Source organism: Columba livia, chromosome Z (assembly GCF_036013475.1).
Source record: "Columba livia isolate bColLiv1 breed racing homer chromosome Z, bColLiv1.pat.W.v2, whole genome shotgun sequence".
Classification (NCBI taxonomy): Eukaryota; Metazoa; Chordata; class Aves; order Columbiformes; family Columbidae; genus Columba; species Columba livia.
In genome coordinates this window covers 24,383,445-24,409,279 of record NC_088642.1, presented here as the reverse complement: position 1 = coordinate 24,409,279, position 25,835 = coordinate 24,383,445, and the positions used below count along the sequence as shown (strand labels likewise).

Genomic DNA, 25,835 nt, shown 5'->3' with positions numbered 1-25,835 from the left:
CCTCTTAATCAAACAGTTTTCTATAAACTAAGAGCACACTCAGTACACTGCAATAGAGCTACTGGCTTTGAAGTAACTTAAAAAACTAAGGAAGGCACAAAGCTGCTGGTGGATATATTCCTAATGCTTGGTTAGCCAGTCTTGCACCTGAAAACAGTGTTCAGGAGAAGAAAATAAACTAACACTGTAAGGCACCAAATTGTTTGAAAATTATTGAAAAGTGATTACTGATAGACTTTGCAGAAAAAAGAAAAAAATATATATATATATACATATATAAAATTGACTTTAAAATGAGAGGGAGCAGAAAGGGTGAGATTAGTTGTGATTAATAAAATATGCCGAAAGTTACAATAATTCCTTTCTTCCCAAGGGTAGGCTTGAAATGTCATTACTGAGATTCTAGGATGGTTTTGAACGAGTGGAGAACAACACAGTTTAAGACCTCATTTGGGAAATTTCCTGCTAGCCTGTCTTATATAACTAATAAGAGGATTATATACTTCAAAGCTGGGTTTTATCATCCTTCTGTGCTGACCAGGGCCATCAGTTCACTGGTTTGGCTGATAAACTGGAATTAGATGTCAGAAATGGACATTTTTATAAGTAAGCAGTTATATGTCCTGAACAATTTATAAGCCAAATGACCAACAACAGCAATTTATAAAATACGGTAATGAATTTCAATAGCTAAGTGAATTTTAGACTCCTGTAAACAGTGAAAACATTTTTGACCAAAATTAGAACAAAGTAAGATGCTATAAAAAAGAATGACGGTATTATTCATCATCAGAAGAAAAACATTATTATGATCTGAAGATTCCAGCTGCTGAGCTCCAGGTGTAAATTCTAACTGAAAATAATTCATTCACTAAATAGTGCCCTGTCCCTTAGAAAATGTTCTTTCTCATTGCATGGAAGATGCATTACGCTCCTCAGAAAATGTAAATGCACTTCCAGCCACACATGCAGAAGCACAGTTATAACAAGTATTCTACAGGTATGTGAGGATATGAGATCTATGCAACATTAAAGAAATATATTCTTTAAGAAAAAATATCTGATATTTAAGGAAAATGAGTTATTATTCTTCAGTTAGCTGTGCATTCAGATAGAAAGAGATAAAATAACCACATTCATATCTGCCATTTCAAAAATGCAGATATATGATTTTCAAAACTGTGGGTTTGACCAATGTTGAATGAAGCCGGCACTCAGCTTAGCCTGCACCAGTGCCCTGACCATTGTACCGATACATAAAGGTTATTCAGATTACTCCTTTTGTAGCACTAATTGATTTCACCTGTGTGATGTAGATGCACTCATTTCTCTAATAATAGCTTATCTACAAGTAACTCTCCTCTAAGCAGATACGGTCAAGCTGGGTCACTTGAGCCGAGTGTCCCAGTGAAGTTGCACCAGAGAAGAAGCTGTCAGGTAGTCCAAATCTCCAACTGTGGCATAAAGTAAAGTAGCAAAACTGCTCAGGCTGATATTGTTACGTGACTCACTTACATGTAATGCAGCGATAGAGCTGTTATCATGTCCTGCTATTCCTGGAGCTCTCCACCTCCTTGCTCTCTTCTTCCCTGGGAAAGGTGATGAAGGTCCCAGCCAGACAAAGATTATTGTTAATAGCTCAAAAGGTCAGTCAGGAGAACTGGCAATCACCTCCTTATAAAAAATTATTTTAATTTGACTGAAAGCTGAATCATTAACTTCATACATTATAATGCTTCTAATGTTATTTTAAAAAAATAGTGTACACTCACTCTTTGAATTTTGCTTGTATAATGATTCCAACAAACTAAGTAAAATCAGAAGATTTCGAAGTCATTCAGCATGACAATGAAAGGTCTCCTGTTTCCTTCCAACCCACATCCTCCTGCATTGCTGCTGCTCAGTCAAATTTACATGATGAGCAGCCAAAGGTTGTCTCATTATTACTGTAAAGAACCATTCACCTGGGAGGATGTGAAATCTTCAAAATTCAGCTCAAATGCTGCTTGTGCTTATGTCTGAAGGCTTCTGATGCTGGCTGATGAGGCTACATGTTTATCTTCCTTTCCTGTTAACCAGTACAAATTATACATTGCTTTTATCTAGGAATGATAGGTACCCTGACAGCAAGGTAAACTTGCTGAGGTCAACATCATAAACCTAGCAGGCTTTCAACCCAGTGAGCTTCTTAAAATGCCAGTATCCCAGTGCTGATAGTGGTTTTATCTCTGGTTAGCTCAAACTCACAACTTTCCCTGAGGTCATGAGTGCACTTTTTTTTTTTCTGTTTTTTTCTCTTTTTCTTTTTTCTTTTTTTCTTTTTTTTTCTTCTTCTTTTTTTTTTTCTTTTTCTTTTTCTTTTTCTTTTTCTTTTTCTTTTTCTTTTTCTTTTTCTTTTTCTTTTTCTTTTTCTTTTTCTTTTTCTTTTTCTTTTTCTTTTTCTTTTTTTTTCTTTTTCTTTTTCTTTTTCTTTTTCTTTTTCTTTTTCTTTTTCTTTTTCTCTTTCTCTTTCTTTTTCTTTTTCTTTTTCTTTTTTTTTCTTTTTCTTTTTCTTTTTCTTTTTCTTTTTCTTTTTTTTCTTTTTCTTTTTCTTTTTCTTTTTCTTTTTCTTTTTCTTTTTCTTTTTCTTTTTCTTTTTCTTTTTCTTTTTCTTTTTCTTTTTCTTTTTCTTTTTCTTTTTCTCTTTCTTTTTCTTTTTCTTTTTCTCTTTCTTTTTCTCTTTCTTTTTCTTTTTCTCTTTCTTTTTCTTTTTCTCTTTCTTTTTCTTTTTCTTTTTCTTTTTCTTTTTCTTTTTCTTTTTCTTTTTCTTTTTCTTTTTCTTTTTCTTTTTCTTTTTCTTTTTCTTTTTCTTTTTCTTTTTCTTTTTCTTTTTCTTTTTCTTTTTCTTTTTCTTTTTCTTTTTCTCTTTTTTTTTTGTTTGTTTTGGTTTGGTTTTAGTTTGGTTTGGTTTTTTTTCCTTTTATTTTTTCTTTTTTTTCTTTTTTTCCTTTTTTTTTCTTTTGGTCACTGTTTAATTGCAGGGTGACAACAAACTGCTGCAGATGCATTGTTAACCCACTCCCCTTCTCCCCCCGCCACTGCCCCCCGTCTCCACTGAGGAAAGTCGATAGGAGTGCAAAGAGAGGCAAAGAGTCAGAGGACCTGCAAGTTGGAAAAAGTTAAAAATGTTTTACTAATGCTACTAATAAAGTAGAGAAGATAATACAAAATATAAAAAACCAGTCTTGAATTCCCCAGCACAGCTCAGCACTGCTCCAGCAGCTGCAGGGCAGGCATCTGAAAGTCCTGGGCTAGACTCTCCAGCAAAAGGGAACTGGATTCAGGGATGGAGGGCCTGTCACTAGGCCTCAGGTTTCAGGGACCACTTGCAAGGTCCTCCCCAGACGCCGACCATAGTCAAAGAGAGCAAGACCTTTGTGATCGCCCACTTTTATATGGTGTTATGACATGGATGGGATGGAATTATTAGTTGGTCAGTTTTAGTCACCTGTTCAGTTTGCTTCTCCTTGTTTACAGGAGGTGTATTCTTGCCAGCTATCTTGCATTCCATCACTATGTCTACCAAAACATGTAGCCAAATTCACAAAAGTGCAGTTACTAAGAAGAACTTAGCTGACAGAAAAATTCACTAAAAGATAAACCGATCTTGTTTTTAACATAACCAGGACACTTTTGTTGTTGTTGTTCTTGCTTAGCACAAAAGCAATGCTTTCAGTGGGTAACGAGTGATGTGCACCTGGCAGCTTAAGAATACTGTCCATACAAAGGCTAAGTAGTGAGGGGCTCTTCATAAAAAAAGAAATTACTGAGTTGTTATGGTCTAGCTGTTGAACTGCAAATGTCACTGACAATTAGCTGTGAAAAGCAGTTTCTCACTATGAAATTATGGAGCAGCAGGTTTAAAACAAAATGAGATCTTGGAAGAAATTTCAAGTAATACATAATTCATTAATGTAGTATTATTATTAATTATTTAATTGCCATGACATGTCACTAATGATAATGGTGCAGACAAATTCTAGATTAGAAGAATATGTGGATTGACTTCAGGAGTTCAGTAGTACACAAACGCAACAGAACAGATACAATCTCCAGAAATTTTTTAAAATATTGTTTGCTGGACCCTGAGAGAGTCACAAGAGGAAGAATAATTTACAACTTATCCAGTTTCTTACCGGTTTCCCTAACCACCTGCTACTGACCACTTCAAGAGCTAGGATACTAGGCCAAGTAGACCACTGTTCTGTTCTGCTATTGCCTTGTCAGTTTAAAATAAATAAATAAATAAATAAATTTAATTAGTTCACCTGTATTTCACATATGTGTAATAATGCTAACCAGTCATAAAAGCAAAAGGTACCTATTCACAAAATTGTGTTAATTCCTACATCCAGTGAAACTATAGTCATCAGGAATATTAGATCACTTCTGTGTTGCATTGAGCATAACCAACAACTTAATATTGACTAACTACGGTCCATTTAACAAGAGCTCTGGCAGTTGTCTTTGAGAGCAAAGAGTGGGCTTGGATTTTTGCAGCAGGATGCTGAGCAGTTCTGCTGTGCTCAAACAGATCCAATACTGGCCAGAGATGGATTTCAGACATCAGTCATCAGAGTTCAACAGATGCAAATCAAATCCTGTCACAAGGCACAAGATCCGAAGACTCTCACTTGCATCACTGTTAGTGGTGGGAGAAAGGCCACCACACTAGAGAACAGGTCCATACAACACAGCAGGAAGAGAAGTGACTATGGGCTTTCATGGTCACAGATGCTTGCTAAGAAGGGATCGCTCCCAGCAGACCGCCCTTTCACATGACCAAGGTGCCTGTGGTGCAGGTTACTGCACAACTTCTCTATAACAAATCTCATTATTTGCAGCTTGAATTTGTTGAAGGCCTTGTGTTAAGGCCTGGGTAGGCTAGGTACCTGGACTGGGTACCCTTCACTCCCTTGCCACATATGCCAAACATACCTTTGAAACATGATCCCCAAGGATAGCTTCTGTCTTATTTGAAGTCTGTGCTTAGTGAGGCCCAGGGGTCAGTGTGACTGAATCCCCCCTGTCTTGTGTTTCTTGTTAGTTAGTGTTGCTGAAGACAGAAGTTCTCTCACTTGGGCGACCTCACACTTTATACCTGGATAAGCTGGCCAGGGTTACTGATGATCTGAACTGTTAGTACTGGCCTTGTGTCACTGTCAGCTTCACATGTTGAATCAGAAACAGACCTCCCAATTACTGTTTGCCTACTTAAGTACCCATGCTGTTTTAACGAAACTAAGTTAATTTTTTCCATGCAGTTAGAAACTCTTCTTTTTCATAACTAGCACTGTCATAATTTTGATTTAGTTTGAGAATAATAAGACAGCACCCTGTGATAGAATTAATGTTTTTTTCAAGTAACTTTCCAGTGTTTTTGAGTTGGAATGCTAGCTGCTGTCTAGGAGACCGAGGTCTTTCTGGGCTCTCTATCTTCAGGTGTGTGGCAGCAAGGTGGGGGGCATAGACGGGACAGATGTTAACTAACAGCCAGGGTGATCAACAAGAGCATTCCATGCCATTAGCATCATACTTAATATTTCATGGGAGCTGGGTTTTCCAGATGGTGAGATCCATCCCTGTTCTGCTCAGTTTCAGTTGAGTTTTGTTCGGGAGTTTCTTTAGTTTGGCCTTTTGCCGTTCTTGTATTTTGCCGTTGGCCTTTGCACCTTTCTGCCTTTTTGGCCTTTTCACTCTTTCCCTGGGATCAGCTGGTCGGGGCCAGGGTGTCCTCTCTCTTCCCAGGACTGGCTGCTCAGCTCAGACAGAGCTCATGAGGAATTGCACTGTGTATCACTTATGTTATATTTTTATTTTATATGTATTAGCAGCAGTATTAATATATTTTTATTATTTTATTAAGTGTTTTTTTTCTCAATGCATGAGTTTCTTCTTTTTCTTTTGATTCTCCCTCCTACCTGGGAGTGGGAAAGAGGGAGCGAGCAACTATTATGATTTTGATTGCTGGCTGGTGATAAATCATGACAGTGCCAGACACATTGTCATGGACTGTCAAACGTCTCCTTCATACAAAGTGAGAAGAAGGAAAGGATCACAAATTGTGGGCTTGGAGTCTTCCAGCTATTGATTAAACAATTACATATAAACTTTTTTTTTTTTTTTTCTCCCCTGTAGCTGGAGTCCTGCAAATTGCACTTCCCAGAGGAGTCAGCAAGACAGTCATGTCTCAGACCAGGATGGATAGGTTTGGAGCATCACACAAAATTCTAAGCTTTGGTATATAGGTCATGGGCAAGCACTAAGCAGAATCTCCATTGACTTTGTTTAAAACAGCTTTAGGCATGGGCAAAGCAAGTGATTGCCTATAAAAGCACACTGATGTTGGCTGTAGGAACAGCCCCACAATGAGCAGCTAACCTCTGCTCCCTGTGTGTCCAATACTGATTTGTGTTTTTCTCTAGGTTTTGCACTCATCCTTTTTATCCAGCACTGGAAAGGTTTGCTCTGTCTCCTGCTACCTGTGAAAACATGGTGAAACTTGTCATTCAGAGGGAAGGAATGGCCTGTCATCCAGACTGTGAACTGAAAAGTACTTGTGCTTAATTCTAGTAGAGAAATAAGGTTCTGCTTGTAGTGTTGGGGAAGTCAAATTGCCCACAGGGAGAATCTCCTGTCATGCTAGGTGCAGCAAATTAAATTCCGAAGAGCCATGAGCCAGCTGGTCCTTCTGTGAATACACTGGGGAAGAACAAATTCAATTTAGCCAAGTTGTCTTTGCAAAGCTTATAATTAGGGTTTTGGTTTTCTTATCACTTGGTTTGGTTTTTTTCATTCTTTTGAACTGAGCACATTTGATGAAGAGATTTTGCCTTCCATGGAGTTGAACACTCTCTTCATGGAATTACACTTCGTCATTGAAATGAACTCTTAACATAGACGAATAAAACAGGGTCAAGGCAAAACTTTGTAATGCATATTTTAAGTGTATGCAAGTCTACAGTACAGTTTCAAACAAGTAAGTGTCAGTCTACAATGTAATAAAAGGAGTATGGTGCACAGGGCACACCATTCTGGGCTTTTCCAAACCTATTCATATACATCTGAATGTATGTTGGTTTACCAGAGATTTAAGATTTTTCATACATATTACAACACACATATTTGCCTGCATTTCTTACAGTCCTGCCAACTTTCTGACAAACAGAGATCTCAATTCCAATATAGCTGTCGTAGGAATCATTGATAAAAATAAAACCTAAGGTCAGTGAGTACCTTCAGAAAATTATATGGTTCTACTCCACGTGGACTGCAAAAATGTTGAGAAATCATTTCCTCAAAAAAGATAATAAAGGGAGATATTTTCTACCAGAGAATGTGGGCATTTTTTATTACAGAGTTTAACTGAAAAAGTAATGGTAGATTGGACTGAATATAACATAATATAATTAATATCAAGGCCCTAAAGAACAAATTGAATGAGTCTCATTAGTCAAGTAATCACCAATATTTTGGTTCCTCTGAGCTGCAACTGACTATACTGGCTCTCAAGAAGCAACGGTAGCTACTATGATTTCCTGAACACACGTAGTTTTTGACAATTTATCTTTGCTACCACTCCATTCTTTGTTGGGATACAAAGGGAACAGCTAGGAAGCTAGTTATCTTGGTTTTCCATCTGTAGCAGTCACATCAAGAGCCACATAACAGAGCTGAGATTGATATATATGGGCATATCTAAATTTGAAAGTACCTCATTCACTATAAAATGCTAAAAAGATTGCTCTTTCACAAAATTTTTTTTTATTTATTTTTTTTTTTGGTTATGATAGCAAAGTTGAGGCTTTATAAAAAAATCTGAGCTCTTAAAAGTCTACCAGTATTTCCACAAGTAGCCAGCATGGGTCTGTGGATCTACCAGCATGTGTGCTTAACTCCTTGTATGTTCTGCACGAGCTTCTTCAGTGCACGGCTTTTCACTTTTTCAGCTCACAGTCAGCTCTTGAGCTTGGAAATGGAAGCATGATGGATGCTTTCTCAGAGATATGCAGTAATACACGTTATGGCATATAGCTGCCTTTTCACTTCCAAAAATCATAAGCAACCAAGCAATATCCTAGCATAAATAAAGTGCCTTCCCACTTAGACTAGGTAGAGATACCTAAATGCAAGCTAAAAGGGCAGACTTGGAGGGAATGTCAAACTGATCACTTAACCCACCTTCCTACAAGGAAGGAGCAAGCATGTTGAGGTCTATCTCTAGCATATTTGTCCATCTGAAAGCTCACAAGCAACAAGAACAAAACCAAATATGTTCACATTTCACACATGAAAGGCCTGTTAATATAACCCTCCTGACATAAAAAAACCCACTTTTTTTCATATTTTCATTTTTCCACATGCAGGGAAACTTCAGCAGAGAAAATACATGTTTAACCTTCCCTCCATAGTATCATTGCAAAGTAGAATAAGTGGAGCAAAAGGAAGTACCTAAACTTGATATCATAATCTCTCCTGTTTCTTGGTAGCAAAGGGAAGTTTCTTACTATTCCACCTACCTGGACAGGAAAAAAAAAAACCGACAACAAATTGCCAGTCAGATGAAGTTTATGGTGCTGACTTTTTCAATGTCACATAAGGATGGCCAGATGGAGTCTGCAGGAGTTACTTTAAGGACAACTGACCAGAGTCGAAAAGACAAGCATTAACATTCATTGTCAACTATTTTATGTAATGCCCTAGGCCTGAAATCTCCCGGCATTGCAAGGTATCCTTTCACAAGAACATGAAAAGATAAAGCTGTACACCATCTGTACTCAGTGTATGCTTTCATATACTTATCAAATTCTGCAATGTTCCCTAGAGCTGCTGCCCTCTCAAGCAAGGTGCATCAGAATATGAAGCTTGTAATTCTGATATAACATTCCTGGAATTTCAGATGGGGATGGGAACAGCTGACCTCTCAGCTTCTCATCAGTTCCCCTTATCTGGGTTCACCTTTGACAGGCTCTGTACTGCACCCAGACAAAGTGGCAGTGATTTTTGCATCCATAAAACACTATGATAATGTCAAGACCTTTCAGTTCTTCATGGTGCAAATGGTTCTGCTGCCTGGACAAGGCTGTGCCAAAAAGCTAGGGAAAACCAACACAGAGACAGCATGGAAGGTCTGGGAGGAGTTGTCTCTCTGTCTCAGTTGAAAAAAAAAAAAAAAAACATATCCGTTTCAGCTGTTCTCATCCTTCACAGATCACACACCACCCACTGCACCCGCAGCTTAAGAAATATCTGTATTATAAAAGATAATACTGACAGCACCTAGTTCTGCCATCACAATGTTGTTAGTAACTGTACACACTCTTAGTCACAGTTCCTGCTAGTCAGATAAAAAAAACATCCTGACAAGCCTGATGACTGCAAGTGTCTCTGGATAAAAATCCCACCTGACGTTAGCATCCATCTTCTCTCTGAAAGGAATACAGACCTTCCTCTTGCTCTGTCCCACAAGCTTCTTGATAAATTTCTAGTATCAAAGTATCCTGGAGTAATTGCAGCATTTCAGTTACATGGAATATGTACTTAAACTCTCCATATTATATTTGTCATATGTCATTGTGACGATTTTTAATTGCAATATGCAACCCTAAACTAATTTCTGACATCTGATTTCTAAAGTTTGCATTTTTTTTTTTACTTGAGAATCCCCATTTCATTACTTAGAAGGTTCTGAGTATTTATATTATTTTCCCTATTTCAAACTAAGATCAAAACATTACTGCTCTTCTTCACCCCAAACAGAAAAAAATTACAACCCTGCAACTAAATAAACAGCAACCCAATTATAAAGTGAAGAGCAGAAAATTCTACTTGAACTGACAAGGCAAAAGACTAAACAGTTCATTTGCAGCACTTCTGTTTTATCTGCTGACTTAACTTTTTTTAGCCCTTTTATTGTAAGAAGAAAAGTAATATCTTACAATAAAAGCATTATGCAGGCTGCATAAATTACAGAGGAGTAGCCAGGCATTTCCATCGTGCTTTTGTCCTCATACAGGCAGCACTTTGTCAGAATACAAAGTTCCTAATGTAGGACCTTTTTTGAGTAGGAGTATTTCCCGCATGACAACCCTAAACAGATAAATTTATGTCGGTACAAACACAGTTTTGCAGTTAACACTTTCCTATAAGAATTTATCACAAGTCAACTATCCTCAAAGGAAAACTGAAGAGGTGGCACTCAGATAGAGTTCTCTGCAGAAAAACCTGGTCCAGCAGCATCTCAGTCATCTCTCCATCTGAGAGATGAGAGTGTATTTAGGTAATCACAGCCATCCCTTGGGACACTGCTGCTGTCCAGAAAACAGCCACAGCCTCCCACCATAGTATCTCAGTCCCAAAGAGGAATTTCTAGTGGTTACAGTTGTACTGAGTGTAGCCTTAAACCTCATAGCTCTGTACCCAGTTTAAGGGCTGAGTTAAGAAGGACCTTTGGCTTAAGGGAATTGAAATTACATCCTCACAGATCTTTGTATCTAGGTTTAATGGAAGCTCCTGTTTTCTACTCCGCTGGGTATAATCTGGCTTTAGGATTCATGGCTGATGCAGACTTAGTCACTTTAAATGATGGGACACTGACCAGGCCTGCTGTAGACAGCAAACACAAGAGGGGCCTGGATCTCTTGTCAGCCTTCACCAAAAATGCACAGGTCTTCCTTGGGCTGCCACTTCTATTCCGTTGTACCTAATTCCTGACATCCTTTCCCAAGCAAGGAAAGACAGACTCCAAAGAGCAAAGCACTGTCCACCTCCTGCGCTAGCTGTACGAGAGTCTGCATTCCCCGTGTCCTCTGCACCCGGCAGCCCTACAGCAAGGGGAGCTCCTTTTGTGTACGTGCAGGACTTTTTTTGTTGTTGGTTTTTTTTGGGTTTTTTACAGGCTTTAGCTGGATGTTGCTCATGAGCAGAAAAGCACATGCAGCTCCTGAGCCTAAGGCTTCGGTGCATCTGTCAGAGCAGAGCTAAAATAAGGTTCAATATTTTGGCTTCACTACACTGTACAAGATTATTTGGCAGTGCATTTCCTGAGTTTGAGAGGGCAAGCCTTCAATGTTGATTTGTTATTCTCTGGACTTAGGAGGTCAGTTTAAGGTCTTCTGAGCTTTTAATTTTGGAACATTGTTTTTCTACCCATCCACACCCGTCCAGATAAAACGAAAGCAGCACAACAAATATTCAGTGAGAATCACAGTTCTAGCTGTGCGTGCCACAGCAAGATGTAAATCTCCTTTCAGCATGAGTATTCATCATGGAGATATGGAGATGCCTGTATGCTCAAGTCTCATCTTCAAGGCATTGAAGACTTGCAAATTACAAAACTTTTCTCTGAATCTTCCATACAACTATAACTCTATTAAAACTTCTTCAAAAACTGACTTTTTAAACTACAGATGTAGAAAAATTCACATATCATCTATCTTTATCTGAAACATCTGAGACCCTGAAGTGCTGCCTTCTTGGACAGACAGTGTAATGAGTGACTATTTAAAAATACATAATAAATTAATAATTTAATTTGCTGTTTTAAAACCAGCAGTGTAGTTGGCATAGTGCAGGCCCAAATAATCTTTAGAGAGCAAATGTATGCCTGCAAGGTCAGGTATTGACTTTGAGGGTGGTAGAACATGACCTCACACCTCATTCAGGTGTTATGAAACTACATAACGAGCCACTATGCAATTTACTTTTTTGTTCATCGTGACAAAAGCACTAATGACAGAAATATCTCACTGAAATGCTTTTCCATTCAGAATGTACCAGCTGCTGGAAGTTGGGATGTTGATGAGCCTACTGAGATACTCACTATATTTGAAATTTTGGCAGTTTATTCTACACCAGTTTCCACCATTTCAGGAAGACTGTATGGCAAAAGTTAATATCTCTTGCTCACAGCAAGAGAGAACTTACATTTTTATTTCAGACACATTTGGGAAAGGTCTGGTTAATGTTTTCAAGGAAGAGCCTTGAGCACACCTTGTTAAGTAAGTAAAACAGGACACTTACAGAACCAATAGAACATTATTTGTTAAATTTGCTGAATATTTCTTTATTTTGTATTAGCCTGGTTTTCACAGCATCACATCTTTTAACTATCTGCGTACATGTTAAAATATAGCTTCTGTTATGCAGTCACTAAGCTCTACAGTATTTTCAGTAACTTTACATTAATTTTGAACATAAAACATATTAAAAACACATGAGCTCATTATGCCAGATTTCAAAGGCAGATTTCTGAGGCTGTTGTCTTTTACAATATGTTGGCACAGACTTAAGAATGAGTCTAACTACAACCTCATTGCAAAACATTTCCAGAGTCAACGTCAATGCCATTTTATGTGAGAAATTACTTTTCTTAAAATGCTTCTCATAGACCAATGTTATATTATTTCTTAAATCTAAGAATCTGTTTCTGCCCAAATGTACATTTTTTAACACTGCTGTTTTCCCTACAGTAGTGGGATTAATGTTGAAAAGAATTGACATATTAATTAGCTGAATCCCGATCTTATTGAAATAAGAGTGCCCCTCGTAAGGTCCTAGGGAACTTTCTGATATCGGAAGAAGTACTGGCATTTGGCAGGTAGCACTCTCTTCTGGTTACCTGCTCTCTGGGCTCCATAGTCTTTGAAGAGATTCTATTTTTAATCAGTTTTCATGCTTTAATCCAAAAAGAAGCATTTCCTTTTTTGTTGTTTTGTTTTGTTTGGATTAGTTAGAATAATTTTAGTAGAGAGATTAAGCTAGATAAAAAGCAATTTATTGCCAAATAAACTGAGTATTTGGCACAAGCTACCCTAATCAACAAATTTTGTGTTGATCTGTTAAATAATCTCTTGTCCTACTTCTCCATATGCGAACCTAGAAATACCTATCTGAGATTATCCTTTTCAGGTGTAACCTTCAGTGACCCAAAATAATGACAGAGAAATAATGTCTTTGTGATTTCTGAGGCTTTTATTCTTCCTTGTCCCCAAATAACATCTTCTTGAGTTCATACGTAACTGTTTTCCAGCTGCCTATTCAAAATAATCATGGGATCTTCCTAAACCGGGAAAAAAAAAGGCTTCACACTGTAGAAATAACACAAGAATTCAACACTGCACTGTCATTTAAATTCTCTGTTCTATTCTTAGTCTTGAGGAGATAGTCTGAACAGTTCTACAGCCTCTAAATGAAATGCTTCATTATTTCTTTGATGGTTGGCAACTGTCTACTACTGTCTTTACTACACTTGGGATAACTACATGGAAAAAAAAAATAGAGAAAAAGACAACGTGACACCCTTGATCATAGCAGAATGGGCACTTTGTGTTTCCTCCAGCTCTACCTAGCACAGAGTACTCAGAAGTACTGAAAATATGTAACTAGCTTTATCCTTTTCCTAAAAACACCTCCCCTCTAATATTACACACATCATACAGGGTTTTAGTAGTACACTAAAATACAGCTAGAAATAAATGAAGTAATAGGCAGTATACAAATGAAAAAGTGTCTCAAATACAACCCACCTAATAACTATATGGTAAATGCATTTCTTTTCCATAGTTCCATTAAGTTGCAGTTCCTATGCAAATGATAAGCACAGTGCATCTGATAATCCTTATGTTTTTCTGTCCTAGTCTACAGGAGTTCTTATACTGAGTTTATAACTGTGGTAGCTCAGTGCTTCACTATGTACAGTCATCATGCATGTGCTTACTGCTGGTTCACCAAATGGCATTTCGTGCCTAGAGTATGGCCCTCCTCCATTTGAGCTATACAAAATGAATTCTGTTGGCTTAACTCAAAATGTGATGGTCCTTAAAGACAAGATAATGGAAGCCTCTCCTCCATCAGCAGCAGACTCTAAACCAGATCTTTATTTCTAACTTAAAATAAACCACATGGTCATGCCAGTGTCATTAGTGAAAGGTGAGGAAATTTTCCATATTGCTCTGAATGGGAACCGGGAAGCTGCAAGAATTCAGCTTCCCATCAGCACAACATCACGACCGGCATGTAGTTCCAGTTCCTCACTGCTGCTGCAGCCAGCCCTGAAGAAAAAATATTTTCACATTTAACAAGTTTGCAAAATGACAATTCTCAAACAATTGTTCTATTTGACTACCTGAATAAACCATCTGGTTTTGCACATAAAGTCAAAATCAAATGGTTAGAGCTGATAAGGTTTCCAAAGTATACTTCCAGCAATCATAAAAATATTTAATAATATCAACTTGATAGTCTCTTTCTGGAATTAATCTCTGCAATGAACTCTGTCGTGGCTGGTACTGCATATATTTTCATCACCAAGACACATTTACCAGCTTGTGGTAAAGTTGTCAAAACCTATGAGATCATATACTTTTGGAACTGAAAAGAGAAAAATTACTTGTGTCCGCATAATTAATGAGGAAAGAAAACACTTGGTCCCACTTTTTGCTGTATTCCCTGTTCAAACATCAAATGCAGGTAATTTTTAATTTAAAGCCCCTACAATTGATATTATTTTTGCATAGCTTTTCCTCTTAGTCACTGATATCTTTCAAAAGGTTCCTCTATTTATCTCAACTTGCTTTCTTTTATGCTTAGTAACGATTAACTACCATGCAAACAGAAATACCACTGTTTTTTATTTAGCTTTCAAAAGTCAGTAGCAACTTAAGTTAATAGGAAAATCTACAGTAAAGGTCCACAAATCATCATAGTCTTCATATGCCAGAGACCGGTCACAGAATGTTCACAAGGACTTCCCTGACCTGTAGCATGAGGTCCTCCATGAGGCAGCAATGGTTCTGCGGCAATTGTCTGCATTTAATAGTTATTGACAATTGGCACCTCCTGCTAATGAGCTGATTGAAAATAACTTGCAACCATGTGCAGCATCTCAGCTATCCAGTGACACTTCAGGCACAAAGTCCCGGTCAGGGAAAAGAGACAAGTGCTTCCAAGGAGAATTTGTCCCTTTGCATGGGATCTCCTTCATAGATCTGAATAGATTCCTTTTGCAGGTATCCCACTGCATGCTTTAAGGTATCTAAAATGTAGGTCTTTTTCTTTAAGAAAAGTTGGCCTGATCTCAAAGCACGCCTTTTCATGGGTACTTCGATCATATGCACAGTTTGCAACAGACCCAGAAACTATATAAAGCACATCATAGCCAACAAAAGCCTCACATCTATAGTCTTCAAGGACTCATAAAACTGGAGCAAATGATTCATAGTTCCTATTGCTGCATCCTAATCATGTACAGCACCCAGTTCTTCATGGTCTGGGTGCAAAGTGAAACTTCACAGTTATGAACAAGTTGTGTTTAAAGAATTTTAATTTATTCAAGCACCAAACTTACATCTCAAAGATTGTAGTGCTGTAATGCAAACCCACACTCCCTCACAAATATAATGGAAGAATTTGCATGAAAGCCCCAAAGCAAGACTGATCTGTTTAAGACTGCTACAGTGTGATATGTACACACTAGCTTCCTCTTCCATGCAGCAAAAAGTAGGAGGCAGAAGTACAAACAGTGGATGTTAACATTTGGCTCTGAACTTCTCGGAGTTCATTGCCTGCCGAGCCATGTTGGCTGGGAAATCAGAGTACCCAGGACTTGTCTGGCAACTCCCCAACCAACTTTCTTCATTAGAGAAGGGGAAAGAAAAAATAACACGTTTTAATTATTTTTAACTTGATTGTCTAAAAACAATTCTGTTGGGGGAAAAAAAAAATAAGGATTCGCCCTTTGACTCTTTTAGTGGAAATAAAATATAGTGGACTATCCAAAATTCAGACTATTCAAAATTCAGAAGTTCCTTGGCATAAAGCCAAATATTTAATAGCTTGAAATGAAATCAACCTATTTCCTTCTCTCTCTGCATGTCTCTTCTATCTGCTGTTACATTGCCTTGATTGGATCAAAGCCAGGAGAATAATATTAAAATATTTCCAGCCAGTCAAAATGTCTATTCCAAAACACCTTCCATGACTAACAGAACAATTTGCAATGTGGAAATCATGTCTTGAACTTCTCACAGGATGACTAAAATAATCTTTTAAATCCAACAAATAACTTTTTACCTAAGAGTACTCCCTAAAAGTCAACTTAATTTCACAGACTGGGAAATTGTAGTAAACTATGGATAAACATAAAACAAATAATAAAAATTCCCTTTAATTATTTGGTCATTTGGCTAGGAGCTGTGAGTTTGACAACTTATCTCCGTCTGGATCGAGGAAAAATAGAGTAACATCATTGAAACTAAGAATGGTAGAGTCAAGAGTTCCCACCCATGAGCTCCCAAATCAAGCTGATGTTTAACTGAGAACAGGCTTCAGCTTCTTCCCAAAGCTGCTCCAATGGCTCACTGCAGTCAGAGATGCTGGGGTGTTTGGTGATGTGTCCACCATCACCCTTCAGACTCTGATCAGGGGAGTCTGGGCCACATTCAGACCAGCCCGGACCAAGGGGCATCAGGAACCGAACACAAAGACTCTTCTGGAGAAGGGAGCATGTCCTGCGATGTCTCCACAAGGCGTGTGTGGTGCAGCCGCCTTCAGCAAATGGACACCCAGGGCTCGGGGCTGGAGGCTGCCACGGGCTTTGATCCCCCCTGGGTAGAACAGGATCCCTGAGAGTCAGCCAGGTGCTGCCTGAGACCCTCTGTGGGAGGAAGAAGGGGAGCGCAGAGGGATGGCCAGCAGTGCTGGGGTGCGGGGAGAGCCCGTGGGACTTTGTGCTGCAGCATCCCAGGGAGGCAGGAGACATTGTTGAGTGAACCCTCTGGTCGCATGTGCTTGGAGATGTCAGCCATGGCCATAGTGACCTGACGGGACCCTGGGGAGACATGGGCGAGGGGTCGGTGACCGGAGTGAAACACGGTTGCTGAGCTGAAGGCAAGAGATGGCGCATGGAATGAACAGTGGCCTTGCTGTGACACCACATATGCATTTGAGCACTGGGAGACAATGGCCCGTGGTGACTTTGCCAGGAGAAGGACGGTGATGTCCCTGAGCGATGGACGGTGACATCACCAAGAGATGCATTGTGACCACGCATGCCTTGCTGCTTGTATCCGGGCGCCAAGCCTGACCCCGTCGGTTTTTGCCCGCACGCCAGCTGAGCGAGGACGCGAGGTTGGAGTGTTCTGCGAGGCGGTTCCTGGTGCTGAGGTCGAGTTCGGGGAGTTCTTCAGTGCAACTCTCAGTGCGCGACCCCAGAGCCATCGGAGGTTTTTGCCCGGCCCTGGCTCGTTCGGGCAGCCGGGACACCCAGGCGGAGCGTTCGCAGCAGCAGAGGTGAGCTGAGAGGGGAAAGCTCACCCTGGGGAGCCAGGAGGCTCTCCTTCTTGAGGGGCCTGGGCGTTGCTCCCAGCCCTGCCCGGACCAGCGATGGACTGTGGCCTCTCTTCCTTTTTTAGCGTGACACCCGCTGCTGCAGCGCCAGCGAGAGGGAGCGGCGTGACATCCCCAGCTCCCCACAGCCCACCGCCGCACGTGGAGAGCATGGCCGCGGAGCTGGACACCCGCTGTCCAATCTGCCTGGACAGCTGGGAGGAGGCCAGCTACGTCCTGCCATGCCTGCACCAGTTCTGCTACCCGTGCATCGTGCGGTGGGCTGAGACCAAGCCCGAGTGCCCCCTCTGCAAGAGGAGGGTGACCTCCATCTTGCACTCGGTGCGGGCGGACGACGACTATGAGGAGCGGGTCATCCCGCCACGTGTACGATCGGTCGTCGTCCGCGTGACAGCAGGGGCTCCCGGACACCCAGCCGCCCACGGCCTCCATCAGCCTGCAGCAGCCCGGCCACCGGCTGCGGGGCCGCTGCCCAGGGCTCCCGTGGGCGGCTTCCATGCCTCTACCTGGGCGTCCATCTTCCGCGTCCACCCCGCTGTCCTCCAGCCCCTGCTGCCCTGGCTGCGCCAGGAGCTGGGGCAGCTCTTGGAGGATGCCCAGGAGGCAGCAGCAACACAGAGACTCATCATGTCCAGCCTGCGCCGCTTCGGCCTCATCGAAGACTCTCTGGTCCGGGTGCTGCAGGCCTCCCTGGGCAGGCGCACGAGGAGCTTTGTCCAGCAGCTCGTCGACACCGTCGTGCGCCTGTGCAGCGGGGAGGTCCGACGTCGGCTGGGCCTGGAGGACACCCCTGCTGCTGGGGCGCGGGAGAGCAGCCCTGATCCTGCTCCGGGCCCTGCTGCCTCCCACGGGGAGCCTCCTGCCCCCAGCCCAGCTCTTCGGGGGAGTCCCAGCAGCCCCCGCAACGCTCCCCATCCAACCCACGGGGAGCGAGAAGAGCTGCAGGAGGACCGCGAGGAGGCTGTGCCCGGGCCCTCCACTTCCAGCCGGGGCAGCCAACGCTCCCCTGGGAGGCCCCGGCGAGCCCCGAAGAGGAGGGCTGGCAGCTCTGAGGACCCCGCTCAGCCCCGCAAGAAGCCACCGCAGCATCAGTGACGCTGGGAGGGTGGCTCCAGGACCACAACACCATGGCCTGGATGGTTGGCTGGGGGTCAAGAGACACAGCCAACTGCTCGGTGACTGGAGTGGAACACCAATGCCAAGGAGAAGACAAGAGATGCCTACACCTAGGCTCCCATCTTCCATGACCACTCTGCTGTCCTCCAGCCCCTCCTGCCCAGGCTGCATCAGGAGCCGGGGCAGCTCTTGGAGGGAGCCCAGGAGGCAGCAGCAGCGCAGAGACTCTTCATCTCCAGCCTGCGCTACTTCGGCCTGGATGAGGAGAGTCTGATCCAGATGCTGCAGGCCTCCCTGGGCGGGCGCACGAGGAGCTTCGTCCAACAGCTCGTCGACACCATCGTGCGCCGGTGCAGCGCGGAGGTCCGACGTCAGCTGGGCCTTGAGGACACCCGTGCTGCCAGAGAGAGGGACGGCAGCCCTGCTCGTGCTCCTGTGCCATCTCTTTGTGTGACATCCCTGCAGCCCCGCAAGTGCTCATGTTTCCAGCCACGGAGAGCGAGAACACCTGCAGGAGGACCGCGCGGAGGCTGTGCCCGGGCCCTCGGCTTCCAGCCGGGGCAGCCAATGGGAGGGACGGCTGAGCCCCGAGAAGAAGGCCGGCTGCGCTTAGGAACCCTCCCAGCCCCACAAGAAGCCGCCCCACCGTCAGTGATGATGGGAGGGTGCTGCAAGGGCTGCTCAACCATGGCCGGGCTGGCAGCTGGGGCTCAGCCTACTCCCCAAGAGGTCCTGGGCCCTTACATCTAGTTACTATGCAATAAAAGAACAGAAAGGCACAAAATATGCAGAAAAGGTCTCAGGATCACTGACAATGCAGTTGGTGTTGCTGTCCCCGCTCATGCTGCTTTCTCTCCCTTTTGCTGGTGCTGCACACAAAGCTTCCTCACGTGTCCGCTGGGCCCTACCATCTCCTCCACCCAGAAGCCTTGAAAGTGGGTGCAGAGCCTGCAGGCTGGTAGTGCCACAGCCCTCCCTGCCACGTTCCTGGGCGACGGGACTCAAGGCACGGGCTGCACACGCCGTGGGCTGCAGAGGAGTGGGGGCAGGAGATGGGACGAGGCTCAGGTCCACGGAGGAGCAGAGGCACAAGCCTCTCTGCTTCGGTTCTCCTGGCCAAAGGCGGCCATGCCTTGCAGCAGCCCTTTCCTCAGGGGTGCTCTGCATCAAGTGGAGCTCTTGTTTCTTTAGAAATATCCCCACTCTGGTGGGATGCGGGGCCGTTACTGGTGTGCCAGGGAGGTCTGTGTGTTGCCCCACTGTGGATGCCCTTTGCAGCGCCCAGGTGGAGAGCGCTGTGCGACAGTGACATAGCAAGGCTTTCCTAATCATGTCAACCCACAGAAGTGGCAATGCCGTTTGGCTGCTTTGTAATCTCATCTGCACAGAGTCTTTCCAAACGTGCAGGTGGGCTTGTGAGAATGTCTTACATGTTTGTCAAAATGTCCTCCAGTTTGTCTGGCAAACTCATTCGTCCATCCATCCATCCATCCACGTTGCATTTAGGCCAGTAGTCTTCCTTCCATTCACGGACTGTGCATCTTCTACATAGCAAAGACCACATTCTTTTGTTGTTCACTACAACTGTATTATTTTTCAATCACTTTCCACCCCTGCCTGGAAACAAACAGATGAACCTGGAGGAGTGACAGCGTATGTATGTACACAGGGAGCATGGAGGGGAGATGAGAAAGCGTCAAGCTTTGTACCCGTCTGTACGTGACCTCCTGCAGTTCTGCCTAAACTGAAACGATGTCCCCTATTTTTAAGGAAAACCAGAACAAGTTCAGAGCTATTAGCTTCCATAAACATGGCTTTTAAATTACTTGTTTCAGTTCTAATATAAATCAGTCCTCACCTTATAAAAAGCTAATATTAAAGGGTATTTGACATTGACTAATATCAACTCATCAGCTTTTTACTTGGTAGCATTTTTATCCACCATCACTCTGCTTCCTATATTCCACAGCACAAAAATAATCAGCACCAGGGCCAGACACTGTTACATTGAAAATGCTCTCTGTATAATGTTCGTTAGTCTCAAATCTGAGAAACCTTCGGTAACGCCATAGAAGAAAACACAACAGAGAGAAACAAGAACAGTTGGCAGAAGTCACAGAAATTAAAAAGTAAATACAACCAGAAGTCCAGTTCCAGGAGTCTAACAGTGCTCGGTATGATGTGTCTGAAGCAAGTGAAAGCTGGGACCTTCTGCAGCTACCTCAGCCAGCCCCGGCAAAAAGCCCAAACTAGTCTACCAGTATTTCTAATGTATATGGAGAATTAATATATATTGAGAATGCACCTATGTGAAAGAGGCACTCAGCCAAACCAACAGCAGTTTGGTTCAGGCTCCAAAGGAGCTAAAGGCCTGAGCTGCAGCTGGGCAGAGAACTCCTTCTAGGAAACCCGCAAGGAAGCAGAACGACACACTGAACACCAATACGTTGTGGGCGCAAGGGGCCTTGTGCAGACCTTGCCCGCTGCATGTGATTTGACTTTAAGCCAACCGCTTTATTCCACACGGATGACAGCCTGGGTGAGCCTGCTTTGAGCTCTCTGTGCTGAGCAAGTGTGGCTCTTTGGCAAAAGTCTTTTACCACTCACAGATCACTGGATGGGCCCAATTTAAGTTTCATATCAAGCATTCAGCTTAAGTAAGTGTGTATGAATCACTTAGAATTATAAGGTCAGGTGATTTTTAATATATTGTCTGCTTCATGTTACTTAGTAACCTGAATGTATTGAAATCTTAAGCTGTGTGTTGTAAAGTTTGGCTTGCATTTCCCAAAATTGCATCTACTTAATGGCACGAAAAGTGGCTACAGACTACTATGGACACCTGTGAGGTAAGGTGCGTTTTGCACTTAATTAGCAGGAACAGAATTTACTGAGGTTGTTATCACACCATCGATGAAAACATGAAGCAATACATGACTACGAGCACCTACAAGATAAGGCCTGTTTTGCACTTTGCTGAACAAAAAGGATTCTTTCAGACAACAAAACACCTTCAATAATGGCATGAAGTGGCTATGGACTGTAAACCAAGTGTTTGGTGCTGTGCCCCCATCATCCTGAGCTGGGGAGGCTGGGCCTCATCCAGACCAGCCCGGTCCAAGGGGCATCAGGAACCCAACACAGAGACCCTTCTGGAGAAGGGAGCGTGTCCTGCGATGTCTCCACAGGGCGTGTGTGGTGCAGCCGCCCTCAGCAAATGGACAGCCAGGGCTCGGGGCTGGAGGCTGCCATGGGCTTTGATCCTCCCTGGGTAGAACAGGATCCCTGAGAGTCAGCCAGGTGCTGCCTGAGACCCTCTGTGGGGGGAAGAAGGGGAGCACAGAGGGATGGCCAGCAGTGCTGGGGTGCGGGGAGAGCCCGTGGGACTTTGTGCTGCAGCCTCCCAGGGAGGCAGGAGGCATTACTGAGTGAACCCTCTGGTTGCAAGTGCATGGATACGTCAGCCAAGGCCCCAGGAACTTGACAGGGTCCTGAGGAGACATGGATGAGGGACTGGTGACTGGTGTGAACCACAGATGCCAAGCAGAAGTCAACAGATCAGAGGATGGAGTGGACAGTGGCCTTGCAGAAACACCACATATATGAGTAAGCACTGCAGGAGAAAACACTCCATTGTGATATCCCAGAGTGAAGGATACTAATGTCCTTGAGTCATGGACGATAACATAACTGAGCGATGGATTGAGACCAAGCACCCCCTGACACTTGCATCCCAGCGCCGAGTCCAACACCAACAAAGCTGGTGAAAAGGTTGAAGGAATGTCCTGTGAGGAGCGGCTGAGAACAAATGTGTAGAAACATGACTTCGTTCTCATTTTGGGACAACACATTCACTGTTGCTGGCTGTTCATGGGAAACGGTTCGTTTGATAACCACACCTTCAAAATAGCCTATTTGGGGAACTGAGGGAAAAGTAAAGAATAACATTGCCAGAAACAAACAAGCAAGCCAACTACAAACAAAACCATTCCTCAGGCTTCAATTCTGGGGCCGGTTCTGTCCAATATACATATAAATATACACATAAACAATCTGGAAGCAGGAGTTAAAAGCACTATTAGCAAGTTTGCTGATGATCCCAAACTGGGAGGCGCTGTTGATTCTCTTGAGGGACAAGAAGCCTTGAAGAGGGATCTCGGTAGATGGGAGCACTGGGCAGTCATTAAGGGGATGAAATTTAAGAAGTCTGAAGGCCAGATTCTGCACGTAGGACAGATTAACGCTAAGCACAAGTATAGACTGGGAGAGGAGTGACTGGAGAGCAGCCCTGAAAAAGGGATCTCGGGGTGCTGGTCAACAGCAGCTCAAGACGAGCAGCAGCGTGTGCCCTGGAAGCCAAGAGGGCAAAGAGCGTGCTGGGGTTCATCAAACATGCTATGACCAGCCAGTCAGTAGAAGGGATCGTCCTGCTGCATTCAGCGTTGGGGTGGCCTCAGTTTGAGCACTCTGTGCAGCCCTGGGCCCCACCACTGAAGAAGGATGTGAAGGTCCTAGCAAGTGTCCAGAGGAGGGCAACAAAGCTGCTGAAAAGGTTGAAGGAATGTCCTGTGCGGAGCAGCTGAGGCCTTTGGGCTTGTCTAGTTTGGAGAAAAGGAGGCTGAGGGGCGACCTCATGGCTCTCTACGGCTTCCTGAGGAGGGGAGGTGGAGAGGGGTTGCTGAGCTCTTCTCCCTGCTATCCAGTGATGGGGCACTGGATAAAGAACTGGCTGGAGGGCCAGGCCCGAAGAGTTCTGGTGAACGGAGCCAAATCCAGTTGGTGGCCAGTCAGGAGTGGTGTTCCCCAGGGCTCAGTATTGGGGGCAGTTCTGTTTTCTCTCTCTGTCAATGATCTGGATGAGGGGATTGAGTGCAGCCTTAGTCAGTGCGTAGGTGACACGTAATTGGGTGGGAGTGTTGATCTGCCTCCTTTTCTCCAGGCTAAACAGTCCCAGTTTCCTCAGCCACTGCTCATAAGATTTGTCCCCCAGACCCTTCAGTAAAGATCCAGTGCTTTCCGCTACCCAGAATCACAGCATGCTCCTGCGTATTCATCTCAGCTTCTAGATGTTATCTTGCCTTTCTTTTTTTTTCTTTTTTTTTTTTTTTTTTTTGTTAAAGGACATTATGTCATTGACTATAATTGTTTTGAAATAGGTTTGGCAGCTTGGTTATAAGCTACAACTTCCTTATAAGTTAGAACATGCACTGTCAGAAATAATCAATTTCCTTTAAAATACTGCCTGTATCTGAGTGATAAAATGGCTGTGGAATTTATTTAGGTCAAGATTATTTGAAGATATGACTAAACAGTCATACTAGTGCCATATAGCTGACATTCAAAGAACAGTTTCTTTTTGAAGTTGACTGGAGACACATTTTCAGCTCTCTCATAAGGTAAAACTGCCAGAAAATTAAGTAATAATGGCTTCTTTATAATTCTGTTTAGTGAAATCCTTAAGCCATAGATTTCTTTTCTCGATTAAATAGTAACTGTACACATAGGACCAGAAAGTAGATTTTAATACAGTATCATAGTCTTTTCTTCTTAATAAAGAGCCTCCCTAACTCCAACTCATAAATGTTCTTTCTTAAATTATCGCAGGTAGGTCATGGCATGTTCTCACCTCAGAGTTGATAGAGAAACTACAAGCATTGATGCCTGTGTTCTTGTTGCTGATGGGTATAGTACTTCTGTTCATAGGAAAGTATCTAAATTACCAATATGACTGCACAAAAGTTTTAGTGTCTGACAGAATCTATCTACTCAAACTTCTTCATTCAATCACACTAGCCAACTGACCTTCTACCTGACTAAATGAGTCTACTATACTCTTGTAGTATATCCTCACATACATATATTTCATCTCCATTTACCTTTTCGCATCCAACTATTTAGCTGTGTGCCTTTCCTTTGTTGCGTGAAATCTACATTTCTCTAAATTTTTACGTTCTCTGGAGTCACTGAAAGATAAAATAACAACAGTCATTTCATCTTGTAGCGCCCAGTGGATCTGAGCACTTTTACAAATGAGTTGTAGACAACATTGCCTCACTCAAAGCACCTTTGCAAATTATTTGTAGATAACTATTGGAATGGGAAATGTGGGGAATATGAGGAATTTTTGACCATGTAAGCTTGGCAACACACATAAAACTAGCCAGTGGCAAGACTGAAAACAGCAGGCAAACCCACTGAATCCCAGGTAATCCTGATAGTTTCAGATGAAAAATACAAATAACATTACCTAGGGATCACTGGGTGTGCTGGTTTTGGCTAGGACAGAGTTCATTTTCTTCATAGCAGCTAGTATCAGGCTATGGTTTGGATATGTGATGGACACAGTGTTGATAATACAGGGATGTTTTAGTTACTGCTGAGCAACATTTAGACAGTCGGAGCCTTTTCTGCTCACACCACCCCACCAGTGAGGAGGCTGGGGGTGCACAAGAAGTTGGGAGGGGACACAGCTGGGACAGCTGACCCCAGCTTACCAAAGGCATATTCCACACCATGTGACATCATACACAGCAGTAAAACTAGGAGGGAAGTTGGTGGGGTGTCACTGCTTGGGGACTGGCTGAGCATCTGTCAGTTGATGGCGAATAATTGTTTTCGTTTCCATCACTTGTCTTTCTTGGGTTTTATTTGTCTCTCTTAGTTATTTTCTTTGTCATTACAATTTATTATTAATGTTATTACTATTATTATTATATTCTATTTCATTTTAATTATTAAACTGTTTTTATCTCCACACATGAGTTTTCTCACTTTTTCCCTTCTTATTCTCTTCCCCAATCCTGCTGGGGGTGGGATGAGTGAGCCGTTCTGTGGTGCTGTGTTGCCAGCTGGGGTTAAACCATGACACCGGCCTACCATGATAAATTTAGGAATGGGGATGAAATGCATACATGCAGGTTCATGACGTGAGAGGTGTGTGAATACAACCCAGGGGCATAATTTAAATGTAAGTTCATGGTGGGTGTTTAAATGGAAAAATGCTATGAGTACTCATTAGTGTGTGGAAGACACTGTAGAACCATTTTTGTTGCAGCAGAGGAGCTGATCTAACATTTATATTAGATTAATATAAATCTCTTTTATGAAAGGATGGAAAGAGTTCGCAAACAGTAGCTCATCTTGAAAAAGCAAGGCATTAACGCCGAATGTTTTCTCAGTGTAACCTTTGAGAACACAAGGATGGATGCTCACATATGATGATCAGCAGCAGCTAAAAGAAGAAAACAGCAACCCAAAGATTCCTTATCACTGCATATGCCTCAGTAGAGCAAAGTAGACCTACTGTATTGCAGGCACTGACACCAGCCAAGAGG

General features: G+C 42.7%; 1 protein-coding gene across 5 annotated transcripts in view; it reads right to left on the bottom strand.

Moving 5' to 3' along the window:
- Nucleotides 1-2,105: 2,105 nt before the first annotated feature.
- Nucleotides 2,106-25,835, bottom strand: part of LOC110357667 (uncharacterized) — a 57,513-nt gene continuing 33,783 nt past the window's right edge. For 3 of the 5 annotated variants that reach the window (XM_065045173.1, XM_065045177.1, XM_065045174.1), the window contains one exon: nucleotides 2,106-24,464. In XM_065045173.1, coding sequence (XP_064901245.1) covers nucleotides 16,837-18,672 — 1,836 coding nt within the window. In that variant the 5' untranslated portion in view covers nucleotides 18,673-24,464 and the 3' untranslated portion in view covers nucleotides 2,106-16,836. The remainder of the gene's footprint in view (nucleotides 24,465-25,835) is intronic. The other 2 variants (XM_065045175.1, XM_065045176.1) reach the window with 2 other exon arrangements.